General features: G+C 42.0%; 1 protein-coding gene across 3 annotated transcripts in view; it reads right to left on the bottom strand.

The window, feature by feature from the left end:
- LOC140725744 (mediator of RNA polymerase II transcription subunit 12-like protein) overlaps positions 1-12,016 on the bottom strand; it is a 676,368-nt gene that overhangs the window by 16,167 nt on the left and 648,185 nt on the right. For all 3 annotated transcript variants that reach the window (XM_073041599.1, XM_073041601.1, XM_073041600.1), the window contains 2 exons: positions 7,021-7,238; positions 4,506-4,659 (listed from right to left, as the gene is read on the bottom strand). In XM_073041599.1, coding sequence (XP_072897700.1) covers positions 4,506-4,659; positions 7,021-7,238 — 372 coding nt within the window. The remainder of the gene's footprint in view (positions 1-4,505; positions 4,660-7,020; positions 7,239-12,016) is intronic.

The following is a 12,016-nucleotide window of genomic DNA, read 5'->3' as shown; positions in this document are numbered from 1 at the left end:
AATCAGCTCTGCAATCAAAATTTAAAAGGCAGAGCTTCGCCATACTTTCTCAGAGTTGGGCTGTGACCAATTAAAGAGAGGGATTCATTAGAAAGGGCAAATAAAAATAATGTAAATGCAAGGGGAGCGGCCATTCTTTTTAGTGTGCCAGGGTTTAGAGTTACTATGGCTCACCAGGCTTTGGCGAGATCAGGCTTGGGTGAGATAAAGTATCTCTTAAGTTGCTTCCTCTTTGTTCATTTCTCATCTGTTAGGGCATACTAGTGTAGTGAGAATGGCTCCAGGGGAAGTGTTTTGTACAGTATGTGGGATATGACCAGAAGTCTATAAGACATAGGAGCAAAATTAGGCCATTTGGCCCATCGAGTCTTCTCTGCTTTTTTATCATGGCTGATCCATTTTTCCTTTCAGCCCCAGTATCTTGCCCTCTCTCCATATTCCTCCATATCCTGACCAATCAAATATACACAGAGACTTGGCCTCCATAGCAAAGAATTCCACAGATTCACCACTCTCTGGCTAAATAAATCCCTCCTCATCTCCATTCTAAAAGGATGACCCTCTATTCTGAGGCTGTGTCCCCTCATCTTAGACTCTCCCACCATAGGAAACATCCCCTCCACATCTACTCTATCAAGGCCTTTTTTCAGGAACCTCCTTTGAACCCTCTACAATGTCAGCACATCCCTTTTAAGATAAGGGACCCAAAACTGCTCAAAACACTCCTGGTGAAGCCTCACCAGTGCTTTATAAAGTATCAAGTTACATTTTTGCTTTTATATTCTAGCCCTCTTGAAATGAATGCTAAAATCGTATTTACTTTCCTCACCACAGACTTAATCTTCAAATGAACCTTTATGGAATCCCGCACAAGCACTCCAAGTTCCATTTGTGGCTCAGCTTTTTGCATTTTCTCTTCATTTAGAAAATAATCAACCCTTTCATTTCTTCTGCCAAAGAGCATGACCACACACTTCCTGAAACAGTAATCCATCTGCCATTTCTTTGCACACTCTCCTGATCTATCCAAGTTCTTCTGTAGTCTCTCCACTTCCTCAAAACTTCCTGCCCCTCCACCTATCTTTGTCTTGTCCACACACTTTGCAACAAGCCATCAATCCCATCATTCATATCATTAACATATAATGTAAAAAGAATTGGTCCCAACGCAAAGCCCTGTCAAACCACCACTATTCTCCAGTATCATTTTCCAGTGGTCCGATATCTACTCTTTCCTCTCTTTTACACTTTATGTATCTGAAGAAACTTTTGGTATCCTCTTTAATATTATTGGCTAGCTTACTTTTGTATTCCATCTGTACCTTCTTAATTACTTTTTTAGTTGCCCTCTGTTGGTTTTTAAAGGCTTCCAAACCTCCAACTTCCCACTAATCATTGCTCTCTCTTTGGGTTTTATGTTGGGTTTGACCTCTTGTTAGTCATGGACGTGTCATCTTTCCTCTGTTCCTCTTTAAGAACAGATATGAGGAAGAATTTCTTTAGCAAGAGAGTGTTGAATCTGTGGATTGGAGCAGCAAAATGAATGGGCTAGATAATCTAATTCTGATCCTATTTCTACTGGTCTTATGGTCTTATAATATTGAATAAATAATACTGAGAACATGAGTTGTAGAGTCCCTAAAAGTGAATCCGTAAGTTGTGTTCAGTGATCAGTTCAGTGTTGAGGTGAGTGAAATTTACAATGTCTCATTGCATGTAATTATAATAAACCAATACCTATAAAGAAAACACTGTTCTTGTATGTACATTTACCCTTGCTCTGTAATACTAAATGGTCATCATGTCCTTTGGCCATTCCCTATGGCCTTCATTGGCATCTGTCCCTTTTGCTTTAGAGGACTGCACTCTGCAAATCCTCTCTCCCTAAATTTTTCCTTAATGTCATCTTTTTCCAGCTTCATCATTTGTCAAAGTTTTCTAGTCAGCTGATATTTTTATGGCTCTATGTATCATTTTTACTGAGTGGGGGTACATGCAATCCTTGATGGATTGCACCAGTTGGATATCATAGGGACGCTAAGAATTGTAAACTGAAGTGTTCTGCTGGCAAATGAAAATGATGAACGCCCAGCATAACTCAATGAATGACCATCTTCCTCTCACAGAAGAAGTTTGCACACTTGTTGTGCCAGGAAAAGTTGAACTTCAGCAAGAGGAATTCCAAAGAGTTGTTTTTGCAGCAAGTGGAAAAATAAGAGAAATTTACATTGGAACTTTTCCTTTTCCAAATATTATCCCAGAGTAAGAAGGGAAATGTGGAGGTTTAATCCTCTTTGGAATTGGTGAAAGTGCAAGAAATTTGTTATTCCAATCTCACGGACTTCTTTGCTCTTGATTAGGATAAAAGCTAACTACCAACAGTCACTTCGAAGGCAACTTAGCCCAGCTAATGTATTAGGTTGTTGGACGGATTCCTGCTTTAAGCCCTTCCTAATTCTGCAATAGTTATGCAATGGGTATAACTAGCAATAGCTTAAAACAAATGGAAAAAATACATCAGCTAGTTGAAGTAAAATCTGAAATATGGGATCCAACAGCAGTAACTCTGGGACTGCCAACCACGCATAGAAACTCACTGAGTGTCACATTGTGGAAACTTGTGTGCCAGATCTTCCTGGTTAGCAAAATCTCCCTGGAATGGAAAGCTTATGGAAAATCAGCATGACTGTACAACTGTCAACTGCCCCAACATGAATATCACATCAGCAATCATGCTCAAGCAACCTTTCACTTTTCTGAATCTGTGATGTTATCAATCACACTTGGTGGTGGGGTGGATATACGTCTCTACCAAAGGAGGTGTAAGGTGCTCCTTCCCTCCGTTAGCCTGCAGGTCACCCTTGGGCAAAGTGTAGCGCCTATTTCGCGACACTCCCCCCCCCCCACCATCAATCAGGATCACATGACGCTATGGGAGGAGGTGGTGGATGGTAGTGTGTGGAGCTGGTGCATATCACAAGTCCTGGTTATGCAACCACTGACACCAGACAATCTCTGAAGAGTATTGATCATAGCTGGGGTCACCCATCTTGTAAAGGCACTGCCCAGAAGAAGGTAATAGCAAACCACTTCTGTAGAAAAATTTTCCCAGAACAATCATGCTCACGGAAAGGCCATGATTGACCATGTCTTTAGACATGGCTCATAATGAATGAAAGAAAGCAAGTAATATTAATATTCTCCATAATAGTTATAAACAATTCTAACAACAAACAATTTATAGTTATTTGACTGTTATTTTTAAGAATGCTGCAGAATGTATTCAAATTTCCAATCATATGGAGGAGTCATTATGATATGAATGATCGGTTCAAAGTTTAACCAACAATTGTGAAATTCCCATTAATCCCCATTTAATTTTTATCTTATTTATTTAGAGATACAGTGTGGAACAGGCCCTTCTGACCCAAATGAGCCTCATTACCCAGTAACACACCTATTTAACCCTAGCCTAACGACAGGACAATTTACAATGAGCAACCAGTACGTCTCTGGACTGTGGGAGGAAACTGGAGAACCCGGAGGAAAAACACGGGTTCATGGGAAGGATGAACAGACTTCTTACTGAGGACACTGGAATTGAACTCTGATGCCACAGGTGTCATAGCACCTCGCTAACTGCGAAGCTACCATGGCGTTTACTGTGGGAGTACAGCACAGAAATGCTGAAGGCCTGTTTTTATTCACAGTGAGGAGCATCTCGTCAATCCACAATGAAATGAAAGGGTTCTCTGTGTGGAATGCAAGCGGGAAATTTTATATTAAATTTTAGTTGATGCACAGAACAAGCAGACAATGGTGAATATTCACCATTGACTTTTGATGAACATATAGCTTTTTTCATAATATTAAAGTGTATTCTGCAGGTGGGGGAGTGTGAAAAGGGAAAATATTGCACGTATTTCATGTTTTAATGCTGTTGTTTAAAATTCAACGAAAAGTCTCATGAGACTAATGAAGGAAAGGGGCAGATGAGTGGTAAATCTGTGGAATTCATTGTCACAGATGGCTGTGGAGGCCAAACCATTGGGTATGTCCGAAATGGAGGTGTTTAGGTACTTGATTAGTCAGGTGTCAAAGGGAGAAGTAGGAGAATGGGGTTGAGAGGGAGAAACAAATCAGCTGTGATTGAATAGCAGTGCAGGCTTAATAGATTGATTGGCCTAATTCTGCTCCTATGCCTTATAGCCCTCTGGGTTTAGTGCAATTTTGTTATTTCAGTTATGTAGAGAGACAGATGTTACAGTTTTGAAGATGTGTTGGGAGCTTTCAGTGAATTTAAAGAGGGGTATGAAGGGCTATGGTCCAGGTTGATGGGACTGGGCAGAATAACAGTTCAGCATTGACTGGATGGGCCAAATGGCCTATCTCTATGATGTTCTGTTCTATAACTCTATGACTAAGAATTGTTTTCCAGTTAAAAAGTAAAGGGACAGCACTGTTCAACACCACACAATTATGCAGGGTACAATACTAAATCCCACCTGCAAGAGGCGCTGCTGTCGTAGCTGTTGCTGCCTTTGTCGCATCTGTTCTTGAGAGAGTTGCACCGTGCCGAGGTTTGCATGGGGGCTTGATGTCACATGTTCAAGGCCAGCAGCCATCAAAGCGCTCTGCTGCAGTGGTTGATGGGTAAGCCTGTGCCGGAGAACATGGGCAGATATGACTTAATCCAACCAATACACCGGATCACAGAAACACCTAGTAACAGTGCTGAACTGACCAGATATATTATTAGTCACACCCATGATTATTGAAGCTGGTTACCACTTCAGCATAACCTACACCAACGAGATCACTGTAAACTCACTTCTTGGACAAGAAAGGATGAGAAGAATCCAATCACAAGCAAGAGAAACTCTGCAGATGCTGGAGATCCAAGCAACACATGGAGGCTAGTTTCACTCCCTGCCTGATACCTTTCTTTGCCGATTTCCATGGGAATTATAATCAGATATGTCACAAAACAAACATTGCACCAAAGTTGATTTGCCAATGCTTGGACTGGGTGGATTTTTACTGAACTGCCTTTAGCCTGCTGAATAAGTTGAGGTACTGGTGAGCTTCCTTGGCCATGGTGTCAACATGGTTGGACCAGGACAGGCTATTGGTGATGTTCACTCCTAGGAACGTGAAGCTTTCAACCTTCTCAAGAGTTGATCTCTAACATAAAAGATGACATGGGGAGAGTGTTTGGGGAAATCCAGAAGACTTGCAGATGCTGGAAATATAGCATGTTCACTTTTACCCTCGCCAACTCTTACAGATGCACCATGAAAAACATCCACTCTGGATGCATCACAGCTCAGTATGGCAACCACTCCGCCCGTGACCGTAAGAAACTACAGGGAGATGTGGACACTGCTCAGCACATCACAGGAACCAACCTCCTCTCTACAGACTCTGTCTACGTTTCTCGTTGCCTCGGTAAAGGAACCAACATAAATGAAGGAGCCACCTACCCCAGACATTCTCTGTTCTCTCTCCTCCCTTCGGGCAGAAGATACAGAAGCCTGAAAGCCCATACCACCAGACATAGGGAGAGCATCTATCCTACTCCCATAGGATTATTCCAGTCTCCTTGTACAAACAGATGGATTGTTGGTCTCATGATCTTCCTCTTTGTGGCCATACACTTTGCTGTCTGCATGCACTGCACCTTCTTTGTAACCATAACGCTTTATTTTGCAATCTGCTGTTGTTCTGCCTTGTATTGCCTGAACGTACTATTGTTCAAAGTACTGTTCACTTATTATCAAAGTATTTATGGAACATACATCCGAGACTCATCTTCTCCAAATAGTCACAAAACAAAGAAAACCATAAGAAGTCATTCAAAGAAAAATATCAACCCCTCCCTGCACAAAAATAACACAAATCTCACAAATGGCAACACAATCGTGAAGCCCCCATGTGAAAAAAAAATCATGTAAAAGCAACAAGAACATCAACCCCTCCCAACATAAAAACAAACAGTGCAAACAGCAAGGACGTCAAACCCCCAACCCCCTTGCACAAAAAAAACCTAACAAATCACGCCAAACAATCTGAAATTATCTGAATGGATGGCATGCAAACATGTCTTTCACTGTGTCTCTGTACATGTGACAATAATGAAACCAATTCCAATTCCTTACATGTACCATTTTATCAGATATAAACGATTATGGAACTAGGATGGTGGAAACGATTGGGAAACAGAGCAGTCACAGAATAGGGAACAGGTCTGTAGCTCAGAGTAGCTCCATCCTAACCCTGCTTCTTCTGTGTAGCTTGTTAAAGAAGAGCACTAGCTGAGGACTGGAAGATAGATGTGAAATCGGCTTCATAATAAAATTGCCAGAGGACAAATTGCTGATTGTTAAATCATGCAGTAATCCTCAATGTACTGGTTCACTTACTCTGGGTGTATGAGGTGTCCAGGTCTGGTGAAGGGGCTTTGTGTGCCCATTCTGGGGCAGCCCGCTCACCTTCGGTCCCCACCGGACACCCAGCTCTCACCGAGCTCCAAGTAACTGCTTGCATGTGCCAGCAGCCACATTCCTGGTACACCACTTTGACAGGCAGGAGGGTAGCCAGTGACCTTATACCTGGTGATACAGGGGCAAGCCTGTCCTTAGCATGAAAGTCAGCGGACTGGGCAGATGAGACCTACAGTAAGATCCAACAGCCAGGAAGGCGGTACTGCAACGCTCTGTGGAGAGCGAAGGGCATGACGAGGCACAGAAGACGTCACGGTCATCCACTGCAACCGAGGAAGACCCCAGTTTGTGAAGTTTGTTCGTACCACTGGACTTGGACTTCTGAGGGCGAGAGAGTGGAATTGTCCCAGTGCAACAACTTTTCCACACAGGTTTCCTGCCATCGTCGGTTATGATGGAAAACCACCTTTAGTTCATTCCAGAAATACATACAGTAGAATGTTTTCCTACCTGTATTGAGGGGTGATAAGATTTACCTAAACCAGTAACGTGAAGCAACAAGCTAGACGGTACTTACCGCTGAGTGCCCTGAGGATTGGCTGGGTAGGGGGAGGCGTGCTGGTGGATGTAGCCACTGGGCTGTTGCTGTATTTGCCTGATGCGATCCATAAGGGCTGGGTTCGAGTGGGCAGCCTGGTACGATCTGGCGCTGTAGCCCGGTGACAGCACGCTGGTGCCAGCCTGCTGCTGCAAAGGCATGGGAGTACTGTAGGCCGTGTATCCATGGGGCAGGGCCTACACAGAAGGAGATGATCAAAATCAGAAACTGACACTGAAAAAAAAAGACTCAGCAGACCAGGCGTAGAACACAGGACAGTAGAGGCCCTTCTCCGTGAGATTTTGTGCTGACCTTTTCAGGAGCAGTATAGGCCTCAACCATCAGGCTTTTGAAACAGAGTGGATAACTTCTCTCACCCCCAACACTGAACTGATTCGACAACCTGTGGACTCACTTTCAAGGATTCTATAATACTTCTAAATATTATTTATTACTTATTTATCTGTTACTATTACTTTGTTTTTTTTATTTTTGTATTGACAATTTGTTGTCTTTTGCTCATTGGTTATTTCTCTGCCTTTACGTGTAATATTGTGTTTTGTATTTATTGTGGATGCCCACAAAAATGAATCTCAGAGAAGTATGTGGTGACATATATGCACTTTGATAATAAATTTACTTTGAACTTTAACCTACTCCAAGATCAATAGACCTATCCCCTCCCACATAACCCTCTAGTTTTCTTTCATCTATGTGCCTATCAAAGAGTTTCTTAAATGTCCCTTAACGCATCTGCCTCTGCCTCCAGCCCTGACAGGGTGTCCCACGCACCCACCTCTCCCTGTGTAAAATAAATCTATCTCTTGAAATCCTTCCAAGCATCTGTGGGATGAGAAACAGTTAATATTTTGTGTCTGCAACACTTTGGAAGGGAATAACAAAGTCACTTGCGCCAAGCAGAATGCAGAAAACGTTATTTCGAGATAAGGAAGGTCAGTTTCACATCCAGGCAGAGAGCTTTATTTTTAATGCTTCTTTTTTACCCTACCAAATATTTCAGATTTGTTTAATTCCACCTCAGAGGCTTTTAATTCGATACCTCACCAAAATATCCATTTACATCAATTCAGAAGGTTGAAGAGTCTCAGTCACAGAGTGATAGAGCACAACAGCTCAGAAACAGGCTCGTCTAACTTATGCCAAACTGCTACTCCGCCTAGTCCCATTGATCACCATACACCTGCAAACCCTTTCCATTTATGTACTTCCCCAAATGTCTCATAAATGTCAAAATCAACTCCGCATCCACCTCTTCCGCTGGGAGCTCGTTCCTTACTCACACCATCCTTTGAGTGAAGAAGTTCCCCCTCAGGTTCCCCTCAAATATCTTGCCTTTCAACCCTAACTTAAGACCTCTCATCTCTGCCCTGGTGCCAGTCGTCCTCCCCTTTTTTCCATGGTTCTCCTCCCCTTTCCGATTCCTTCTTCTTCAGCCCTTTACCTTTTCCACTTATCACCTCCCAGTTTCTCACTTCATCTTCCCTCCCCCACATCCCCCCCTCACCTGACTGCACCTATCACCTTCCAGCTTGTATTCCTTCCCTTCCCCTCCCTCCACCTTCTTACTCTGGCTTCTTCCCTTTCCCTTTTCAATCACGATGAAGTGTCTCACCTGAAATACCGGCTGTTTGTTCCCCTCCACAGATGCTACCTGACCTGTTGAGTTCCTCCAGCATTTGTGTGTGTTACCCTGGTCCCACCCAACCTCAGTGGAGAAAGTCTACCTGCATTTACCCTATCTATATCCCTCATAATTTTGTATACCTCTATCAAATCTCGCCTCACTTCCTATACTCCAGGAAATAAAGTGCTAACCTATTCAATATTTTCCTAAGCTGAAGCCTCAGTTAAGACTGCATTCAATTATGTGTTATTCTGGATTTCTAGCATCTGCAGAATCTCTTGTGTTTATTCATTGCCCATCCCTGACTGCCTGTGAGAAAATGGAGATGAGTACAAGACAAAAGAGGCAAATTAGCCCTTTTCCTTGCTCATCAGTTCAACAAGATGGTGGCTCATTGTTTATCACGGTCTTCTTCACAACATCATCATCATTATATGCCAAGTTGTTTGAAGTGGGTGATCATGCTCTTCCATCTGTCTTTAATCTGGAAAGTTCTAATCATCTCTTCAAACTCTTGCTCATCCATCCCTTGATGTAACTCATGAATGTCATGCACTATCAAACACGACTTTTTCTTCCATCAATCTTTCCCATCACTGAAAGATGTTCGAGCTTCTGTTTCCTCGGTACCTATCCCAGCAATTCCAGCTGCCATTTCCTGATTGATGACATCAGCTCTCTTCTTCTTTCTGACTTCTTACAACAGCCACTCATTTGTTACTCTATCCTTCCACAATATTTTTGTCATTCTTCTTAAAAACCACATTTCTGAAGATTCATTTTGCTTTGATATTGTTTAACATTCACTTCTGTATGTTAGTGTAGAATGAATGTAGCACTGCAACACTCAGTTTCAGAAATTATGTTATTCTTTAGTATCTTGCTCAAATGCTTGAACGTGCCATTTAGTAATCCCAATCCTCCTCCTATTTTCAATATCATCCCAACCATCAGTTGTTATCATGCTTCCATGTTTGTTTAATTGTTTCATTGCCCACTTTCAGTCCACATTTCAATATTTCTTTCTTCTTTATGACAATCATACATTTGGTCTTCTTGTAGTTGATGGTCAATCCTCCCTTGGCACTTTTTTCAATGACTTTATCCAGGTTTTCTTGGAACTTTTCTTTAGAAGTAGCTATCAGCATTGTGTCATCTGTGTATTGTAGATTGTTGAAAAAGTATCCACCAATTATCAAGCCTAGAACACTGCTAATTTCTCCTAGAATCTTCTTGCTATAAAGGTTGATTAGACAGGCTGAGAGAACAGAACTCTGTCTGACTCCCCTCTTAATCTGGATAAGATCACTTGTCTCATTTTCAATTCTTATTCCTGCTCTTTGTTCCCACTACTAATTTCCGATGATTCCGATATCTTCACAACACTCTGGTCTATAAGTCATTTCAGAGAACAATAAATGGACAACTGACATTAACTGGGGTCCTGAGTTACTTACACACTAGGCCAGATAAATACCCAAACCAGATGTACTTTTTTGACATCCTTTCAGGTGAGTGGTGGAAAGTTTCAGGGTAATGTCAAAGGTACGTTCTTTACACAGAGGGAGGTGGGTGCCCAGAATGCTCTGCTGGGGGCAGTGGTGGAGACTAATACATTACATTTAAAATTCTCTTAGACAAACAGATAGATGAAAGGAACAATAGCGGGTTAAGGGCTAAGAAAGAGGGAGGGTTCAGATTGATTATGAAGTCGATTCAGATACGAACAGAGGTAAGGAGGAATGTTGTTAGCCAGAGAGTAGTGAATCTGTGGAATGTTCTGTCATAGACTGCGGTGGAGCCCAAGTCCGTGGGTATATTTAAAACGGAAGTTGATCATTTTCTGATCAGTCAGGGCATCAAAGGATGTGGTGCGAAGGCAGGTGCATGGGGTTGAATGGGATCAGGGATCAGCCATGATGGAATAGCGATGCAGCCTCGATGGGCTAAATGGCCTTATTCTGCTCCCATGTCTTGTCATTGTTGGATACAGAGCACATTGAGTATGCCCACAAGAAAATTAATCTCAGGGTTGTAAAAGGTGACATATAAGTATTTTGATAATAAACTTTGAACTTCAAACAGCCAACAGAGCTTTTCATTGATTCCATTGTATTTTTTGTACTGTTAAAAACAATCCATACAGAATGGGGTCTGCAAGTGAGGAAAGGAAATGAATCTCTGGATAGTATATTGTGACACATTTGTAGTTCGACAATAGATTTATTGTGATCACTGAAACTGGCTCTTTTCAACCCTGAAGAGAGGTGGGGACAACAACAGAAATTTAACTACATATTTAATGGGATTTCAAAAAGAAGGCATCCAGGGGTATGAAAGAAAAGCACAGCAGGAATTCTGTGTAACAGTGGGCGTGCATCCCCATCGCTTGCCATATCTTATTGCTATGGTTGGAAAGAATAGCAGGCTCTGTTATCAGGTTCTCCCGTGCTCTTCATTGGGACACTTAAGCATTCCCAAGAGTTTCCACTTCCATTAATTAAACGTTCTTGCTGAAAGTTACTGTAAAACAATACAGTGATATCCCCAGCAGGACAGGAATCATGAATTGTGTGCGGTCATAGAAATAAAGAGATTTTTAAATTAATTTAAGGTTGATCTGCCGCCACTTCTGTTACGCAGGCTGTGAAATAAAACTTGAGAACGCTTGCTTAATGTGGTTGGTGAGACACCCGAATAATGGTTACTGTACTGTAGTGCTGCTGGAACAAAGAACTTGTCTTTGACAAGTGCACCTTGTCAAAGACCTTCTAAAAATCCAAGTAAACAACAGTCACTGACTCTCCTTTGTCTATCTTGCCTGTTATTTCCTCAAAGTATTTGAGCAGATTTGTCAGGCAAGAAATCCCCTTCAGGAAACCATGCTGACTCTGGCCTATTTTATCATGCGCCTCCAAATACCCCAAAACCTCATTCTTAATAATGGACTCCAACATCCTCCCAACCACTGATGTCAGGATAACTGGCCATAATTTCTTTTCTTCTGCCTCCCCGCCTTCAAGTGATTCTTGAAAAATCATTACTAATGTGTCCACTATCTTTTCAGCTACCTCTTTCAGAACCCTGGGGTTTAGTCCATCTGGTCCAGATAAATAACCTGCTTTCAGACTTCTCAGCTACCCAAACACCTTCTCCTTAGTAATGGCAACTCTACCCATTTCAGCCCCCTGATATTCTTGAATTCCTGGGATTCTGCTAGTGTCTTCCACTGTGAAGAATGACACAAAATACTTATTAAGTTCACCTGTTATTTCTTTGTCCCCATTAATATATATTAATAGAGGCAATAACACCCCCATTAATAAAGTT

The sequence above is a fragment of the Hemitrygon akajei genome, chromosome 3, assembly GCF_048418815.1.
Source record: "Hemitrygon akajei chromosome 3, sHemAka1.3, whole genome shotgun sequence".
NCBI lineage: Eukaryota > Metazoa > Chordata > Chondrichthyes > Myliobatiformes > Dasyatidae > Hemitrygon > Hemitrygon akajei.
This window is presented reverse-complemented; position numbering and strand designations above follow the sequence as displayed.